This window comes from Centroberyx affinis, unplaced genomic scaffold (assembly GCF_046629955.1).
Source record: "Centroberyx affinis isolate AG114_WGS23_722 - 3 ecotype Tasmania unplaced genomic scaffold, CSIRO-AGI_Caff_v1 ptg007515l_1, whole genome shotgun sequence".
NCBI lineage: Eukaryota > Metazoa > Chordata > Actinopteri > Beryciformes > Berycidae > Centroberyx > Centroberyx affinis.
Genome location: NW_027283791.1, coordinates 19,299 through 39,979, shown reverse-complemented (window position 1 = coordinate 39,979; position 20,681 = coordinate 19,299). Strand labels below are relative to the sequence as shown.

The 20,681-nt window shown below is 43.1% G+C and overlaps 1 protein-coding gene across 1 annotated transcript in view; it reads right to left on the bottom strand.

Moving 5' to 3' along the window:
- Positions 1–2,715: 2,715 nt before the first annotated feature.
- LOC139639647 (serine/threonine-protein kinase DCLK1-like) overlaps positions 2,716–20,681 on the bottom strand; it is a gene marked incomplete at its 5' end in the record, with an annotated part of 31,406 nt that continues 13,440 nt past the window's right edge. The window contains 11 exons of the mRNA XM_071513791.1: positions 2,716–2,773; positions 3,601–3,674; positions 4,026–4,139; positions 4,443–4,523; positions 4,688–4,784; positions 5,105–5,182; positions 5,591–5,724; positions 7,837–7,983; positions 9,362–9,481; positions 9,969–10,141; positions 11,204–11,291. Of these exons, the coding sequence (XP_071369892.1) occupies positions 2,716–2,773; positions 3,601–3,674; positions 4,026–4,139; positions 4,443–4,523; positions 4,688–4,784; positions 5,105–5,182; positions 5,591–5,724; positions 7,837–7,983; positions 9,362–9,481; positions 9,969–10,141; positions 11,204–11,291 (1,164 nt within the window). The remainder of the gene's footprint in view (positions 2,774–3,600; positions 3,675–4,025; positions 4,140–4,442; positions 4,524–4,687; positions 4,785–5,104; positions 5,183–5,590; positions 5,725–7,836; positions 7,984–9,361; positions 9,482–9,968; positions 10,142–11,203; positions 11,292–20,681) is intronic.

The window sequence follows — 20,681 nt, the reverse complement described above, 5'->3', positions numbered from 1 at the left end:
TATAAATGTATCTGCATGCAGACCCAGGGACTTTAGGGTCCTTGGTGGTCATGATGTGTCAGTAATCCAGGCATGCCTCATGCTGCAGACTGGAACCTCAAAACCTGGGTGCTGATCAGCCTATCCTATCCATAAAGTAGACTTGTCCCACTCTCACCACCAACAGCGAACATTAAGACATTATTTGTCAATATTATGAAATAGCATGGTCAAATAGTCTAGCAGTGCATCCCCTGAACTTGATATGAACATGATAAATAAGTTATAAGTTTAGATGTATAGGCTACATTAATCACACTGAAGATCTACCAATGACACAGACAATTTGTTTGTTAAACATCTTTTATTATTATTACTATTATTATTGATAGACCATTGTTGAACAGAGGTACAGGTATTGGTATTGCAACATATTCTAATACTGTGGTGCAGTTGTGAGAGCACTTTGGTAAACCACATGTACCCATGTGCTGGAGAGTGTGGGTTTCTACAGCACGACAAATTCATACTGATCAGATCAATATGGTGGCACATTACTGTATTTGTGTGATGATATTATGCTAAATACAGAAACCTACAGACAAGTGTGAGGACGGCTGGGAGATCATCTGCAAAACGCTGAAATTTTTCTGCATTTCTCTCACTCTTCCAGCTTCTCCTCTAATTTTCTCTTGCAACAGTTACTAGAATTCCCTTTGTTGGCTGCTGTTGCGAGGGAAGTGACATCATTCCCAGCGTCTGACAAGAAGCAAAGATGGCGGCCTCCTCCTCTCCTCTAGAAGTTTTTTTCTTTGCTGACTGATTATTAGATACACATGTATGTATGACCGATTGATTTGCTTACTGTTCTGATAGACCTACTACTAGTAAAGAAATATACTGTATTGTGAACTATCAAAATAAATCAAATTATGTTATTTACATAACATACAAACAAGACTTCATCACTAAACCATTTTTATAAGAATAGGCTACTGTATGTCTGTCATGCTTTCATCTGAATAAATGAAGCTGTGAATGAGGTTTCAGATAGACTTGTATAGAGCTGAAATAAATCCTCTTCCAAGTTGCAATGTTGTTGATTTTAATTGCGATGCTTTCCAACAGTAGCCTACTGCTGGTTGTCCACTATCCATAATGACTTTCCCTCAGACCTGTTTGACTGCAGCTAGAGTCCAGCTGCAGCAAACTGGTGCATTTAGACGATCCTCATAAAATACTAAATGTACGACTCACACCCAAACATTTGACCACACTTATACAAGTGGTATACCCGGGCTAGATCAATAATACATACCTTTACTGGTGGAACGTGTGGCTGAAATATGCCTTTTAGTGTTGGAAAAAATGTAAACAAGGCTTCATATTTGTTGCACATGAGCGTCACAAACCATCAAGAGTAATATGATAAAAACTGAAACTGAAAAGACTGAAACGTTGAATTTGCTACACGCACCAAAATGCTGTCATTTTGTATTTCCAAGTTGTTCATGTCATGAATTTACCAGTTGACGAAATTACGAGCAGCCAAATGCACCATTATTGAATAGCTGAATAGCAGTCTGTGTAAAATGTAAACTGTAATAATGCAGTCCAACATTACAGAAAGGCATCGCCACAAGTGCTTTCTTTTATCTTTCTTTCTTTTCTTTATCTTTTTTCTTTTTTTTTTTTTTTTACAAATGCTGTTCACACATTTTGTAAGAAATAACTCAAACTTCTCATTATATTCATCTCTCATTTTCTCACCATTTGTCATTACTCTGTTCATCAAGTCTAGCGTAGCCTACTGCAAAATTACTGCGAGATCTACATCTACACGTTTCCATTATTTTCACTCCATCAAGCTCTTTTGACAAGTCAACAAAAACATATCTTTTATGAAAAAGGGAAATACATATTTTTTTTTAAAAATGCAGTGAATAAGTAATAAATAAATAAGGTTCAATAAAACATGAACATTTGTCCATATCCTCGTATTGCCCTGTGGAGCTGGTCCACCCTGAAAACGTTTCCATGTTGAGCCCGGATCATCACCAAAGGGGAAACAACACTGTCACCCTTTCTCGCTCCTTGAGCTCTATAACATGTGCTCAGATGAGAGAATGGTAAAAAAGAAAATCGTTTCGCCTCGTCCATCTTTTCCCTCTTCCTCACGATCCTCGTTACTTGTCGCCTCTTGAGCCTTTCTACCAACCTCTCTACCCTCTAACCCCTCCCCCAGGTTTGGAAAGATGAATTCAAGGCAGCAGAAAGTTCTCTCCGTCTCTAATATCCAGTTTATTTCAACAGTTTTCCCCTGTTCATCCCCCCAAAGCTGGATGGGAGAGCATGGGGAAGCTGACATCTCCTCTTCCTCCTCCTCCCTTCAGAAGGAGGAGTTGGATGAGGACATTCCCTTTCTCCTCCTCCTCCTCCTCCTCCTCCTCCCCACTCTCCTTTTTCCTCCTCCACCTCCTCCCCTTTCCCCTCCGCCTCCTCTCTAGAAGGGAGAGCTGGGGGAGCGGACGGTGCTGGCTGAGCTGATGGAGATGTCATCGGAGTCGGACGGGAGGCCGGGGCTCGGGGAGGGGCTGGGGAGAGAGTCGGGGGTCAGAGAGGGAGGGGCCAGGGGCGGGCCAGGGAGGCAACTGGGCGGCTGCGCCCTCAGTGTTTTTGTTGTCGGTGTCGTTGCTGTCGTCACTGTCGGCGTCATCAGAAGCGAAAGCAGTGACCTCACATCCGGGTGGCGTCCTCGTCGGAGAACCTGCCCCTCCTTATCAAGAGGGGTGGCCTGAACGGAACGGGACGAGAGAGAGGAGAACGTCATGGTTAGATTCTCTGATACAGTGTCGAGGTTAGGGTTAAGAATATCAGACTCGGTGATCCAATGGGTAAAGACACACAACAAAAGTTAGGCAAGGGGGCAGGTTAGCAAGCCTGTTATTAGTAAAGCAGGGGCAGAGGAGGAGGGGAGCATCACAATAAGCAAAAGAATAAAACATTGAGATTTATGGCAACAAGCAAGGGAGCAAGGTTATTTCTCTGGAAAGGCAGCAGTCACAAAGAAATGACGTTAACGAAATTGTCACTGACTGAAAGCATCAGCAAACAAAAAAGTAGCTTGTATTGACAAGTTACTTTTTTATTTTGTGTTTATTTGTTTGGGGAGGAAACAGATTTTATGCACAATATTTTCAATAGACACATTCACAAGGGGAGTTTTCAGATGGACACGAGCAACTTGCACAGCTTCCTGACGCACACACTGCATGAACATATGCCACAGACATTGTTTATACAACAGAGAGGGCACACAAACAAGCAAGGCATTAAGAACGGAGGACAACAATGCAGGTATAAAAGCAGTGTGGTCAGTGTTAGGGGATATGAAAGGGGGAAGGAGCATAAAGCCGAGCACAGTGCCCGCTGAGCCGGTAATGACAGAGCGGGGACAACATGAAGCTGTCACACGGCGCACAAGAGCAGCCAGTCAGCAGGCGAGCACACAGGGAGGTGAACACATACAATCCAGTGAGACCATTTGTGGTTTGTTTGTTTTGATTTCTGTCTTGTTTGAGAACGTCTAACTGCGTGCGTCTCTATGGAAACCTGGCGTACCTTATCCAGTACATGGCCGGGTGCTGGTAGAAATCCAACGACCCAGATCTCTGCATAGAAAAGCTGTCATCCAGCTGAACACAAAGAGAAACCAGCACAATCAATCTACAGACCCAATACATTGTGCCACTAAAACTGATTCAGGCAGCTCTTAGTATTACTCATTTGAAACTAGAAGAATTAAATGATACAAAAAACACTGAAAGCATCTGTTGTTTGTCTGTAAAATCTCTCAAATCTCTGAAAACCAACGTCACTTTCACTTGGTGATAACTAGCAGAAATCCACAGAACTCTCTATAAACCAGTTCAACGTAGCGCTGTGTTAAAATCAATAACAGCCCGAGGTGAGAACAATCAATCAGCACCCTCAGGGCCAGACCAGTTGCATTATGGGTACTGTAGTTTCGAGTGGGAATGACTTACTGAGATGACCGACACTCCAGCAGTGGTGTCGTTGACCTTGGGACTGGTGTTGAAGTGCTTCTTGATCTTCCCTGCTACCGACAACTGGTGTTCGTTCTCACACAGACCCTCGTCCTGTAGGAAGAGAGGAGAGGAGAGGAGAGGAGGAGAGGAGAGGAGGAGAGGGGAGGAGAGGAGAGGGCAGGAGAGGGCAGGACAGAGGAGAGGAGAGGAGAGGAGAGGACAGAGGAGAGGAGAGGAGAGGAGAGGAGAGGAGAGGAGAGGAGAGGAGAGAATCAAAAAGAAATGGAGTAAATAGGAGTATTAATGAGAAATATTGCTATTACTTCAAGCCAAATAATTTCTTATGAGCATGTTGAATTGATATGAGGTCTGCTCATTGGAAGGGTGAATAGAGTTGATTTACAGTGTACTTACAGTGACCCATGGGTGCTCTAGCACCTGGAGGGCAGTGTATCTCTGATCCACCTCCACCTCCAGCATTGACCGGATCAGCTCCTACAGCAGCAAACATTGGTGGGACAGTTATTCAGTGTATACTAGACAAACTGCAAGAAATTGGCACCATCATTTGACTGGATCCAGTTCACAGTATGCACACACACACACACACACACACACACAAACAGATAATATGTCCACATAGACAAACAGATACTCACCTTGGCTGTATCTGAGACATTGTCCCAGTACGGTAGAGGAAACTCTAGCTGCCCCATCAGTATCTGATCAAAAAGCACTTCTTGATCGTCACTGCTCCTGCAGACACAACATTTGGATACACATGAATACATCTATACCAACAGACTCTACTGAGAAAGCATTAGCATTGTTCATCAGTGAAAAGATGCATTATTACCACCAACCATAAGGGGGACTCAAACACCGCTGTCTGTGAGATATACTGTACACTCAAGGTATGGCATGATTTCAAGAATGACCTTGCTCAGGGTGAGAACAGTGAGCGGTAACAGTGGTAGTGGAATTTAAGTGAGGCCTGACTTGGTTGAGTAGTACAGTAAGATGACACCGTTCACTGCAGTGGTTAAGTATGGAGGCAGATCTGACTGCTGGCTTACCCACGGAAGGGCGGGAAACCACACAATAGGATGTAGGTGATGACTCCGGCTGCCCAGATGTCCACCTTAAGGCCATACCTGCACAAAGACAGAGAAAAAAGATGAGTTAAAGGCAAAGATAAAGGATGAGTGGGAAAAAAAGGAAACATGCCTTGCACTCGGTAAAGCAATATCACTCCCTACTAAGGTGAGACTCCTTGACAACAATGCAGAAGATTTTTTTTTTCTTTTGTAACCAGCCTCACTGTTTACATTGAAGGAGCACAACAAAAGAAATACATGACAGATAAATTGAACATGAATTGAACAAATACTCTATTACACCAATTTATTTCACTGATTCACACCTACAACCACAGATGGGGAGAACTAGATAGTGATAGATAGTGATTGGACCCCACTGCTCTAAAAGGCTCCCTCCATGTCATCCCATTGATTTGTCCATACAACCTTATAGTCCTCAACCCAGGGAACCGATGCACATACCCTGTCTCTGCGATGATTTCAGGTGCTACATATGTGGGCGTCCCACAGACGGTGTAGAGGGGTCCGTCCACCACAGTGGCCAAACCAAAGTCTCCCAGCTTCAGGCTTTTGCTGCCATCTGCGTGCTCATACACCTGGGCACAAGCAGAAAGTATACATGAACGCATGCACACACACACACACACACACATTACATAATGCTGTTAAAGTAGAATAGTCAATTGCTGCAATGAAATGAGCATGAACCAGACTGGCTGGCACGATAATTTGTCTGCAGTTACATAAATAGTACTAGTGGATCTTGATGTTTGTGGGGAGGGGGTGTTTGTGTTTGTGTGTTCCACATTATTCAGTTTTCATGATTATACTGTGGCTCAGGAAAAGAATAATGCTCTTCATTATGTTTTTCAAATAAATGTAATTAAGTTAAAAGTTGAATTGAATTAGTTAAATTGAATGAATTTGAAGTCTAAGTCCTTGCAGGCAGAACAGTCACAACACTGTCCTGATTGGAAGGATTTCAGTAATTGTTCAGTGAGGGGAATCAATCAAGACCAAGTCCAATTGTGATGCGTTGACTGGAGTTAAAAAGGGTGTATTTTAAAAAATACAATGTTTCAATTTAACCACTCAAAAGCAAATTTTAATTATGTTTTCATTACACATTTTTGATCATATATGTATATAAATAGAGGAAATTTAAATCCTCAGTCTGGTGGAGGTAATATGTGTGTAATCTGTTTAAGCACACACACGCTTCCAGCCACTCGCAATCAGCTTTACTGCCAAAGGAATATATGAATGCGTGTCTGTGTGTATTTATATGTGTTTGTAATTACGTATTTATATGTGTTTGTAATTACATATTCACGCTAAATCCCTATATTGTGACATGCAACACTATACAGAAGTGAACACTGTTGTGAAACTAAAGCCCGCTGACACTGATAAAGAGTCAAAATTTTTTATTTTTTTCTGAAACAAGAGTGGGCAGTCCACTCATCCTCAACACCTCTTATTTATTTAGACAGCTGGAAGCAGAGAGGGAGAGACTGAATAGTGGAAACACAGGAGAGAAAGTTGGATGGACCCCATCCCAGGTCTGGAGTGGGACATTTCTAAAGTCACTACAGGTGATGAAGCCCAAAAACTGCCCCAAAGTCCACTACTTGTAAGGAGTACCTCAGGGCAACATGGGGAGTTAAGGAGAGAATGAAGAGCGGAGTAGGAGGAGGACGAGGAGAAGACCGCAAGATCGACAGAAGGGAGAAGGAGGGAGAAAAGAAATAAATGAGGGAGGCTGGAGAAGGAGTGAAGGAAAGATGTGAGGGCAGCAGGGATGAGTCATCCGTCTCCTCCTCCTCCTCTGTGCGAGCAAGTGATATTATTTCATCGTTCATTCAGAAAGGAGGGTGGGAGAGAGAGGGATGCGGGAGTGGAGGGAAGGAGGGAGAAATGAAGTGAGAGAGGGAGAAAGAGAGGGAGGGAGGGAAGAAAGGAGATAGGAAGTAAGCGAAGGAGGGAGAGAGGGAGGGAGGGAAGAAAAGAGGGAGGTAGGAGGCGAGAGAGGGAGAAAGAGAGGAGGGGAAGGAGGAAAGGAAGGAGAAAGGAAGCGAGAGCAAGGAAGAAAGGGAAGGAAAGGAAGTGAGAGGAGGAAGAGAGGGAGGGAAGGAGGGAAGGAGAAAGAGGAAGGAAGGAAGGAAGGAGAAAGGAAGTGAGAGAGGAGAAAGGAAGTGAGAAAGGTAGGAAGAGAGGGATGGAGGGAGGAAAGGAAGGAGAAAGGAAGAGAGAGCGGGAGGAAGAGAGGAAAGGAAAGAAAAAGGAAGTGAGAGAGGGAGGAAAGGAAGGAGAAAGGGAGTGAGAGAGGGAGGGAGGAAGGATGTGAGAGAGGGAGGAAGAGAAGGAGGAAAGGAAGGAGAAAGGAACTGAGGGAAGGAGAGAGGGAGAGAAGCAGGCAGGAGGAGAGAGAGGGAGAACGAGGGAGGAAGGGAAGGAAAGGAAGGAGAAAGGAAGTGAGAGTAGGAAGAAGAGAAGAAGAGAGGGAAGAAGGAAAGGAGAAAGGAAGGAGAAAGGAAGTAGTGAGAGAGGGAGGAAGAGAAGGAGGAAAGGAAGGAGAAAGGAAGTGAGAGAAGGAGGGAGGAAGCAAGATTATACTGCGGTAAATTTGACAAAGGTTTACAAACACACACACACACACACACACACACACACACACACACACACAGACACACTCTGCTTAACCTCACCAGCAGGTTTTCTGGTTTGATGTCTCTGTGGACGATGTTGAGGCTGTGGAGGTATTTGATGGCGTTGGCCAGATTGTAGAGCATGCCACTGGCGTCCCTCTCTGTGTATCTGTTGGTCGAGGTGATGGCATCGAACAGATCTCCGCCCTGCATGATGGGATGGAGGAGGAAGAGAGAGAGGGGGGGGGGGGGGGTCAATATTAGTAACTCTGGCACAGGAGAGGATGACTCGTTTGTTTTCACACACAGAACCCGAACAGCATCACGGACAGAACACCGCCGTAGCTTTTCACAGTCGTTCATCTTTTCTGCTGAAAACAGTTTGGAGCTAAAAAGTTGATTTAGTATTTAGGAGGTTCTCGTCTCCTCATCTGCTGTGTGTGTGTGTGTGTGTGGGGGTGGTGGTAAACTGTGTCCCCATTTCTCACCTTGGTTGAAAACATCTCCTTCCTCTTTCTTTCTCTCTTTATTTTGCCCTCTCTCATGCACGTATTCTCTCTGTCTATCTTGCTTTCTCTTATTTTTCTTTTTATCTGAATCGCTTCTTACCCCTCTCTCTCTCTCTCTCTCTCTCTCTCTCTCTCTCTCACACTTAGCACTTCCCTCCCTGAGTGGACTAAGTGGAGCAGAGGCTTAAAATAGGGCTGTATCTCTCTCTCTCCCAGCACAAAATCAGACACACTCAGACTCGGACTCGCACAGCGACAGTCATTAAAATATGAAAGCTGTCAAATGCCACAGCTCAGCTGCTAACCAGGCATTTGCACCCCTCTACCTACCTACCTACCGCATCTCTCCATCCCTCCCTCCCTCCCTCCCTCTCCCTCTCTCTCTGCTCTGACCCAGAGTTACCTTTGCCTTCGCCTTTCAACACATCCATCTTACTCTCTGTCCCTCTCTGTTCCTCTCACGCTTGCTCACTTGTTTCCATCTCATTCATTCACAGTTTCGCCGTGGCCTTCTCTCTCGGTTCCTCCTACTTCAGCCACACTCACACGTACACACTGTGCTCCCACAGATTGTCTCTCATCTATATTCTGTAGTACTCTACGCCACACAACACTAACAGATGGATCACATTCCTGGCTCCTGAATTATGCACAAACATTTCTTGACTCAGAGAGAGAATGAGGAATGTGAACACACGACCGCTCCGGGCCAAAGACCGATTCTCCATCTCATACCGTGTGTGACTGGTTTAGAATTCATTATCCGCCTCACCAGTTGAATGCTGCGGCTCCTCGTACTGGCTGCTCTGCCTCTGTCACTGTTACCCGCCTCTCTGCTCCTCTCTCTCTCAAATTGGAGATAATGATCACCATCATATGTAACCAGAAACAGGCCGACAGAAAGAGATACACAGACACACAAATGCAAAAAGAGCTCTCTCTCTCTCTGTCTAGCTCTCTGTCTCTCAGTTTTCCCAGCCTCTCCCCAGCCAGCTCAGTCAGCTTCAGTTGACGCATAAACACATAAACATACACACATATTTATACATGTACAGAATGCAAACATGATTACACACCTTGACCAGCTCCATAACCAGATAGAGCTCGCTGTACGTGTCTACCTCCTCTATGAGAAGGACAACATTGGGGTGTTTGACCCGGCGGAGGATGGCCACCTCGTTCTGGATCATGTGCTCCTGGAATAAGGATCGAAATTGCTTTAATAGCCAAGTAACAAATGTACTGAGTCACTGGAGGGATGGGGTCATTTTATACTGGAGTAATGTGTGCGTTTATAGTGTGTCTCCTTATTTGCACTTCTAGCTTATAGGACTATGTGCTGATGAGCATTACTGCAAATGTTTCTATCTGCAATTATATGAAAAGGAATAAATTGAGCTACTCTTGGAGGCAGATGGATGCTCTTCAAGAAAACGTTTTATTGATGCAATAATAATGCTTTTTATTACATCAATAAAAGCCTTTCTTGAAGAGCATCCATCAGACTCCAAGAGTAGCTGAATTTATTAGTTATTTCCAATTCATGCACCTTGGTTTAAAGACAATGTTTTTCTTCTTGTATCTGCAATTATCTGCCAGATAATACAAGACACCTCTTTGTGTGCCAGCTAACTATGAGTCACTTTTAGCGTAATAGTTTGTAGTCCTGTGAATATCCTTTACCTTGCCCCTGCATTTGCCCTTGTTGATGATCTTCAGAGCGTATTCCCGTCCCGTGGAGTGCTCCACGCATTCCCGGACTACTGCAAAGTTCCCATCGCCTAACATGCGTCCCACCTTGTAGCGGTCTGATATGTAGGACGGCACAGCTGGAACCTCATCAACTGGAACCTCAGCTACAGGGAGGAAGGGTAGTGGAGGTTAGTGTGGAGGGCGAACCAAACTTGCTCCCCTTTTTGTTTATGAAAGTTTAGCTGTGGGGGACGTTGTGTGCCAGCATCTCAAAGAGGATAATCCAGCATCAAATACATATATATATTTAAATACATACAGTCATATTCATGTGGGAAAATTAATTAATTGGACACAAATAAATGATATACAAACTTTATTCTCTGTGCTTAAATACTTCAATGATAACCCCCATATTACCCACCTTTTCAGGCTAATATGATATGAATTCATTTTATTGCCTACATAATAGTAAGTAGAATCAGACTTGAATGTGCATATGTCACATGAAATTAGGGTCTTTCCTGACAGAATAATTGAATAAAAATTTAACAGACATCCTACAGAGATTAACACTAGAAAGACCAATGGATTTTGGGGGTCTATGGCCAACAACCTGTCAACTGAGGAGGGTAAATAAAGTTGTAAACACTATTTCTTTGCACAATTTTGAAAATCTAACAACACTGGTTTAAAGCGGGCCAGGGAAAAGTCATGGAGGGACATTTGGAAAGCTGCTATTGTAAATTTCAAAACAGCCGACATGGTGGTTTGGCCTTTCTAGTGTTAATGCCATTCTGAAAATACATTTTTTTTTGTTCATATTGGTGGTTGTTTGCCTTATGGGGTCACCAACTCACATTCATAGTTTACACATCTTTTGAATTACTACTACATCACTGTTAGAGTTAGAGGGTTTTATGGAGACAGAAGGATGAAGAAGGAAAGAGAGGAGAGAAAAGATGTGAGATGGTGCTGAACAGAAAATGAGGTGCTGAGGACAGGTTGAGAAAAAGACATTTGCAGGAATCTCTTTTTTAATTTCTATTGTTCGCATGGTATTCATGCACAGTACATACAGCGGCGGGAGACCGGAGAGATGAGAGACATGTAACAAAGGTTACGAACATGATTCAGACACATGACATTTGCAAGTACATGGTCTTCGCCCACAGAGCCACCATGACGTTCGGGTGACATATTCTTATAACATTAATTTTCCCTACCTTCAGGAACAGGAACGGGCCCGTCCCCGTCTTCCACTGAGCTAGAAACTTTAGTGGAAGACAGAGAGGCAGAAGAGCCCTGGGACCCCTGGAGAGAAGGAGGGGGGTAGAGAGAGAGAGGGGGAAAGGGAAGGCAAGAGAAAAAAGGGTATACAATTATTCAGTCCACAGGTTTTTTATTACTCCCTCGTCTCTTCTCCATTTACTAATAAAACCACAGAAAAATAAAAGTGCTGAAAATGGTTCTTCGGAGTAATGCCATAGAAGAACCATTTCTGGTTCCACAAAGAACCTTTCAGACCAAGATTCTTTAATGAACCATTTCTTCACTCCTTTGCTTAGACACCTGCATTGTGTTTTTGTTTATCTGCCCTTGTATAGCTTCATTTGCAATTGCACAATATATAATATGGAGGAGTTTGGTTATTTTCCACATTCATGCCACCACCCACCATCCAATAACTAAGAATTAAGAACCTTAAGAAAAGGTTCTTGAAAGGTACTTTGCGGAACCAGAAATGTTTTTCTATGGCAACTCCGAAAAACAATTTTCCGTTCCAGTTCGCACCTTTAGTTTTCTGTGTGTTCAAATAGTTAGGGACATGCTGTCACAGATCCTCAAAACTGTGTGTGTGCCTGTGTGCGTGTCTGTCTGTTGTGTTGCACTGGTTTACACTGTGCAGGTGAGCTGTGCAGTTGCTCATGGGAAGAGGCAGAATGGAGCTACTTAGGTCAGTGAGCAGAATATAAAGTAGTTACTTATTCAGCAACCACCTGTGTGTGGCCATGTTGGACAGACTGTAGAATCTCAATATGCTTCTCAACACTTCATGTAATTCCTACCTAATTGCTCCCTCCTTTCACTCCTCGCTTCTACCTTTAATAAAACTGAAAACACAGGTTTGGTGACACTAATAAAGGTGGATGAATATTGCCTTTCATCTGGCTGGTAAGTAGGAGGTCATTAAGGAGAGGGAGACTGGCGGAGATGCGGTGTCTGCGTCTATCTAAAGACACAAACTCATTACAACCTCTACCTCCTAACCTTCTGTCTGGTTGTCATGGAAGCAACAGAGATGGGGAGTGAGGATCTAGCCGGGACTGTAAATGAGAATCCCATCCTTTCTCTGCTCCTATCCAGCGCTCTACTCTCCTCTCCTCCAGACCCGGGTAATATGTGAACATGCTTTTAAACATTTGAACTACTTGATTGAGCTTCCTTTATCTTGGCAGACAGTTTAAGAGCCTCAGTCTCATCACTCGGAAGATGCCATGAATCAAATGCTCCTCACGTTCCTCAAGTGTTCAATATTTATTGAACTACTATGCCGCCCATGTCTGCTCTCCTTCTGCACTCTCCCTTCCCCTCACTGTCTCTGTCTCCTCTTTCCTTTGCTTTTCTTTTGCCTTTTGCCTTTTATTCTTCTCTTTTATTTTTCTCTTATGATCACCTCCCCTCTCCCCAAATCCTCCACTCCTGCCTTGCAGTCAGTCCTCAACAAGGAGGTTTTACAGTAGATTGTCCTGAAGGAACAGCAGTACTACATGGTGCAAGGGGTGTGGCTGCACCCTGGCCCGCGACAGGAGGGGGGGCCCCATCACTGCCTCTATAAATCCAAAACGGGCCCTGGCATTCAGATGTGAATTATTGATGAGTGTAGTTTGTAAAGTGTCTGAGTGTCTATAATGGCCATGATTTTTTGTTACTGCATCAACATGCAATTTTTATCATACAACTTTATGCCAACTGCAAAATTACATTGAATAAATGTAATTTATTAATAAATATACAACAATTTTACAATGTCAGGGGAGAGTCTTGATTCTTTTTTTTCACTATGATGTAGCAGCGAGAATGATGGGGAACTAAGGAGAGGTGACAGTATTCTCTTGATTGATGATTGCAGACTTGGCACAAAACGTCACTTAGTGTGTGTTAGCTTGGAAGTCTTAAGAAAATGACGTTAGCGAAGATGCCTCATCACAAAAGTGACAAAAAAAAACTTTCCCAAGTTAGGTGAATTCATATGCAAGCCTTTGTCAACCCAGGACACTCAGCAAGCATTTGGTGGAAGTTCAACGTCAACCTAAACAAGTTTTGCACTTGTTTAGGTTGACGTTGATATTATGGCGGGGTAAAATTCATATTAAAACTGGTTTGGAAACTATTTTGAACTGATATCAGAAACCTATTTAGGACCTGATTTCGCAAAACAATATAATTAGCAGCTGGACTATGGACTTCTCAGCTTTCCTTTTGGCACTATACTTTTATGGGCTTTCAATGTTGGTGCAGGTTGCCATATCAACATCTAGCCTATTCTATTAAAGCATAATAGTGTAAAATTAGCAGTTAATATTCACAAAGATGAACTGCATTCAGTCTATTTTGGGACATGAGTAGGTTGGGGTAGGGTGGCCCTTAGCAGTTGTTAAACCCCGGCCTCATGTGAACCTCTTACACCAATAGTTTCCAGTCAGACTGTGAAACTGCCTGGAAAGCCTGCTGTTGTAGCAGTGAGAGGAGAGGTCACCCTTCATAATGGCTTAAATCTAAAAACTATTTACAGAGTGCTGAGCTGCCCTATATCCAAACCAAAGTAGCCGTCAGCTCTTTTACTCATCTCTTCTGCGGTGACCCGAAAACCGGCCAGGTGAATTTAGCTGTGACTCAGGCTGTGTTGGGTTTACGTAACATTGTTGTGATGGGGCACTCATCCTGGAACAAGAAAACCCACTTAATATCCATACAGCCTCTAAACCTCCTGGGCTTTGTCGACAAAACACCCTTGTTGTGGTCTTTTTTTCACATGCCGACTCGTATATTTGCCTCTCTTGTGCCCTTTATCTCTCATCTCTGCTCTGGCCTCCACTTGTTTTCTCATTTCGAACTCGTATCTCTCTCAGTCTCTCTTCCTGCCACCGAGGGAAACAAAATACTGTTGCTATGGAAACTGTTCAGAGAGTGCGGTGCTTATGAGACTTCCAGTGTGAAGACAGAGGCCTATATATGGCCATTTCCTGTCTGCCGGCTGGGAGGTGGATTCACCCTTCTATGAACATTGTGTTTCTTTCCTGTGCTCCAGAGAGAGCGAAAAAACTACTAGACAGATGGAGAGACAGACAAAGAGAGAAAGAGACAGAGAAACAGAGAGAAAGGGAGACAGAGGAAGAGACAAAGGGAAACCAAGAGTCGGAGAGATAGAGGCAGAGAGATGTGCCTAGTTGATATTGATCATTAGATTTGGCAGCAGAGGCAGGAGCTGTCTTGTTATTATTAGACCATGGCGGGATCCAGCTTTCTCCCCGTTGCACAATACAACATACACTACTGCTGCTATTCCTAACACTACATCTCTATGTTTTCACATCGACTATGACTCAAACCGCTAAAAGCACAACTGTCCCACACTCTATTGATTGAAACAAACTGTAAAAACCCACTACATTTACGGCTGGAGCCACTGCTCTTCAAACCAACAAGGGCAGCACTCAACGACCGAATACTGCTCCGTTCATAAATGTGAATTAAACAGGATGTCCGTTATTGGAGCATCATCTCAGTAGCAGAAGATGTGGAACAGTACAAAAGAAACAAATAGGATGAGTGGAGTGCTGGTATAAAGGACGAATGTAAACTGTAGTGATAGGTCAGAATTTGTGAAAGAAGAATTTAAGCATTAAAATTTCACCATGCTTTTACATAACCAACTTAACTATAATGCTTGTCTTAATGCCACTAAGCCTACAATATTTGAATCCCTCGGTTGTGAGTGCAAAACCTCCTCTAGACCCGTGGGTTTATATTGCAATGCAAAAGTCAGCAAAAGCAGGATTTACTGGCATTTGCTTTAGTAGAAACATCCAAAAAAAACCGATTTGAATGTAATAGAATACTTGTTTTGTCCCAAGTTCCTGCTCTTCCTCTCCTAAGATCAGAGGGAATAAGAGATAATATTTTTTCACTGCTCTTTCGCTGTCTAGACAGACAGTGAACATAATCTATGTGACTCTCATCTGAAGAGATCAACACTGCTGGGGATTCTCTCTCTTTCTGCCCTGCCCGGCAGATACAGGGAAGTCATTTTAATCGCGATCCTTATCGACTGCAATCCCGGGGAATCACAGAAACGTGATTAAATGCTTCAGGGAAAATTAAAAATGGGAGGGAGACTTGGGCTGTCCCCAAAAAACCCAATCCAGAGCAGAAGCAGTGGGACGGGGAGATGAGCGCACCTCTGGGACCGGGTTTGTGTTGGAAGCGCTGCTCTGTTCTGTGGTCTTGAATATAGAACTACATAAAAAAAAAAAATTAAAATACCACTGATAAACTTGTATATGAAGAAGACAATGATGCTACATAATCAGCCTCCATATACTGGGCATGATCTCAAAGATTTGTTAAAGTAGGTGGGTGTCATGATGAACAAAGCTGTTTATCCACACATAGTAGAGATGAGGTGAAATAAGGACACATCCGACACACGATGACACAGTGAATGGGAACGGGGGAAAAAACGACAACACAAAATGAAAATGAAATGACAACGAATTTAATGATGACATCAACAAATGCAAAGTGATACATTTAGCAAAGGAAATACAAACAAAACGAATGAGCCGAGAAGAGTTGGCAGCATTACATGAGAAAACCAAGGAGGCAAAATGTGTAGACGCCATGCAGACGGGAACAATAGTCCACACAACAATGAAAATATTCTTCCGCACACTGAAAGACTTCAGGCCCTTTTCGTATTTACATATTTTTAATGTATGTAAACGGCAGCAAAAACAACACATTGGAGCCCTGTGCAAACCTGATGAAGCCTGGTGGCGAAACGTGGGGGCGGATTTTGTTGCTGCTTTTTAAATACATTAAAGATATGTAAATATGGTCTGAAGCCTTTGAGTGTGCGGTTCAATACTTTTATTGTGATGTAAAGTAAACAAAACTTTCAAGTATGGGGGTTATTTGAGGGAATGAAATGTTCAGAAAACGCAAACCTATGGGAATTGTGGACAATATATATATATATATATATATATATATATATATATATATTTGAAATGTGAAACGGTGAAGTGCGTTTGTTATTCTACATAGATGCTTTTAAATATTTTTCACCTGAAAAAGTTTGGCCTTGGCTGTTTTCAATATTTCTTTTTTTTGTTTTGTTTTGCTTTAAACAGGAGCCGCTGCCAGTTTCCATTATGCATGCACCATACTGTGAATAAAAAGAATATATTTTCACATTGTTGCAGTACAGCTCATTATTTGTTTGGTAGGCAAGTCGATTCAGAAGTCTGTGGCTCTGATTAGCTTCCACTGGAATGCCAACTGTTTCCTCATGTGCTGCAGCCAGTCTTACTGGCAGGTAGTTATGAGAACAAAAACTGGACAAACCTCCTATTGACATAAACACAACATGAAATGAGAAGTATACATCCAGATAACAAATACATGCTTTAGTAACGACAAACACACATGGATGAAATGAGACAATATTCACCCAGGTAATAATACGCTCTTTCTCTCACACATACACACAACATGCACGCGCGCACACACACACATACACACACATACGTAATACAACTGTGAATCACCCAACATAAAATAAGAACAATGAGAACGAGAGGTGGAGCATGCAATTCAATGGACTATGGATGGACATGAATGACTCAATGGTGAGAGGAGGATGTAGGTGAGATACTACTATTGACAATTAGCACTCTCTCTCTCTCTCTCTCTCTCACACACACACACACACACACACACACACACACTAGCTACCTGGCTGTATCACAGCTGCAGTTACCACTATTGGCATCAAAGTGCTTCTGTTTGCCCTGTGATCAATCTGTTGTGTAGTGGCTGTTCAGTGTATGCTTTTTTTTTTCTTGTCTGTTTTCTCACATCTAATGGAGTGAAAAGAATGGGAAGAGCAGTGACCTCGCCAGCTCATTCAATTCTTCTGTCTGTGCTTCAGGAATGAAAGATAATAAAATTGACTGTGTGTGTGTGTGTGTGTGTGTCTGTGTGTGTGTCTCTGTGTGGGTAAAATGAGAACAGAGAATAAAAAAATAAGATAGCAAGAAAGCAAGATGATTGTGAAAAGACAAAGTACTGCCAGTGAGGCAAGCGGTACTAAAAGGACTTTTAACAAGTGAGGAGGAGGAGGAGGAGAGGGGGGGATGGGAGGAGAGTGGATGAGTTCATGTATATATAGAGCATTCTTTTATGCTTCTGTTGATAATTCATGAAAATGGGTCACTCTAGTGTGCAGCAAATGTTTGAAACCCGTAACACGCACGAGTGTGCATATTCGAGTCAAGCTATTGCCTGTGCGCAAATGGTCATTTCATGTATAGAAGAGTTTTTTTTTTAAGCAGACATGAACGTATGTAAGTGAATATTTCTGTTATTTCTATGAATATGTGTGTGCGTCCATGTACGTGTGTAAGAGAAAGAAAAAGCCGCGGTGTTGGCTATGCGTGGCTAACGTGGGGCGATGCTACGTCTGTAATTTCTGCTGGAGGAAATAGGCTGTGATGGTCTGGATTGTGCGAGCAACCTACTTCAGGCAGTGAAGTGCCTCCACGTATTTTAATGCGGGGTCCAACGAGGTGAGCCAGCGAGATTTGTACTAGTACAAGGTTAGAGAGTCTGTGCAGCTCTGAGGCTGCTCAATATATATTTAGGTGAAATTTAAAAAGGAGTGTACAATAAATTCACCTGTGAGTCACAAATGTTTTTCAGTTACAGGTTAGGTTAGAGTAAATTATGCATTTAGTTGTGAAGGTGAGAAAGCCAATAGTGTGTCCTTGTAAGTATAATAAGGGGATTTGTGTGCGTTTGTGTGAGTGAATTGGTGAATTGTGTAGTGTAAAGCACAGTAGTGTCAGAAGATTGGAGTCCACTTTAGAGAGAAGCTTGGGATTCATCTACAAGACAAGTGATGGAATATAATTTCTCGCCGTGAAGTTTAATACCCTACTATATGGGGGGGGGGGGGGGGGGGGGTGCTGTAAGTGAGACTCAGTGCAAGAGAAATTAAAAACTGGCAGGGAGGGAAGGGACAGAGGCAGAAGCACTAAGAGGGAAGATAGAAAAGTGGAGAAGAGAATGACAGAGTAATATAGCTGAGTCTAAAGCTGCAGAGTGGAGGGGAGAGATAATGGGGTATGAGGCTTCCTCCCTTACTTCCAGCCAAGCCGTTGCGGGCTTAGTATAGGGTGTCAGGCAGCACAAAGCCCAGAATAATCTCTCGTCGAGAAATACGCTCTCTTGATTCATGTGCTATAAAATCTGAATTAAACTGCCATACCAGGGGGAGTCAGAGTTGCACTACAAAGCTAATTTGTGAAGGCTAATGCTCGGTGAGAAAAGCGAGCGGAAGGGAAACGGCGGCGTGGTTTCAATCTGGAGAGGACGGGGGCTAATATTTCTGTAGCGCTGCTCTCTTCTCGTTACTCCTGGTTACCCCTGCTTCACCCCTCTTACCCCAACTTGTTAGGATCTCATTCTGCAACTGTAGAAATTATCTGGGAGGAAAGAACAGAGCAGCAGCTACTGAACACTGTAATTGCCTGCATTAAATGCCCCACATTTATTCATTCAGAGAGAGAGAGAGAGAGAGAGAGAGAGAGAGAGAAAGAGAGAGAGAGAGAGAGACAGAGAGCTTATGTATGTATACACTTGCCCGCCTCTTTCCCTTTTCCATTCAACGACTGCAATCCATGATGACCCAGTTCCATAACAGATGGTTGTGGAAACTCTGCAGCACCTTGCTCTGTTCTCGCTGTAGATACGACCCAATCTGACCTGTTCGTGTGTCCCTGGCTGATCTCACCCTGCATGACCCTCACATATCACATCAATATAACCTCATCAGTGTTCGTCTCATAACCCTGCGGGCCAGTACTCTCTCCACCATCCATTAATCCTGCCTGGCACATCAACTGCAGTACGAGACTGAAGCTACAGAGCCCAAACAAAGAATTCCTTATGCTATGCTGATTTTTAGTTTATATGCATGCAGCCAGACACACACTCATACGTGCCTGTGACACACACACACACACACACACAACCATACACACTCAGAAGCCAGTGCACAAACCATTAAATCTGCTTTATGTCCCATTAAAATCTATCGATTCCCGCCTAACTCAGCCCAATTTTGTACATCACACAGCACGCTCTTGCCTTTTCTCTCCTAAAAACAATACAGATCTGTTGCCTGCAACAATAAATAGCAAAATAATAAATATTACACATTATATCTTAGCTGCATGCCTACCATCAGGCATAAAATCAGTACGTATGAATCTGTTATATGCTGTGGATTGCAGCTTCAGCGTGAGTGAGCATATTTGAGAGTAATACAAAGCCATGTGCAAGTGATGAAAGGTTCAAATGTACTGCTGTGTTTGCATGTGAAAGAGTGAGAGGCTGAGGGAAACAGAGAACAGAGACAGGAAGGGAAAGAGAAGTGGTGCGTGAATGTGTATGTGTGTGTGTGTGTCAGAGTGTTTGTTTACAAGTCAGAAGAGACTGAATCAGCAGCAAGCTTAGAGCTACAAATTAAAGAGCTGCTGTGAGGAGGCAGGGTCTGGTTAGGATTGAGGCTGATATTAAAAGCTCACCATCATTACTGTCAAGGACTGGATTAACAAACACTTTGATCTGCCACGCACACACACACACAAGACACACACATACACACTCACACAAAACACCCTTTACATGAACTCGGCGTCTCTGATGTGGTATTCACGTTTTTTCCCTTGAGTTGCATGCTCCTAAAGAAACCTCTCAGTACAGTAGCATTGTCTCTACAGTAACTCTGAGCTACACAGTGAACGTACAGTGAGTCTGCATCAAAATACACCTTAGCTGAGTAGTGCACTAATGATGACGAGTCGGGTGTCATTTGAAACACAGATCATGAGTTTCATTTGGGATTTGGGCTTATGCTTCCATGAGGATTTCTTTTGAATCACAGAATACTTGACGAAAAGAAAAATGGCCGCTACTGATCAGATACTGATTTGCTAGTATAAAATATGTTCCTGAATAGTTTCCCCAAAAAAAACATGTAATTTGACTCGATAAAAGAGTAAAAAATTTGATCTTACAACAGTCAATATTGAATGGGTCTTTTTTTTTTTGCTGGGGGCCAATAAAATGCAATGCAACGCACCGCTTGGTAGCTCACAGATGATGCAAACAATTTGTAGTTTTTGCGAAACAGACACAGATTGGAAATTTGGAATAGGCCGCTCACAAGTCCACTCATCAGTCTCATCTTTAGAGTCAGTATCGGCCAATACTGAGTGGTGACTGATCATCTCTAAATGTCAGTGATCGCATCATTCGCTGTTCAGCTACCAAAGGCAGACAGAGTTCTCCATAAACAACAGAGAGCTACGGGTTGACATGTAGGGGGAAAACGACAGAATCAGTATGGAAGGA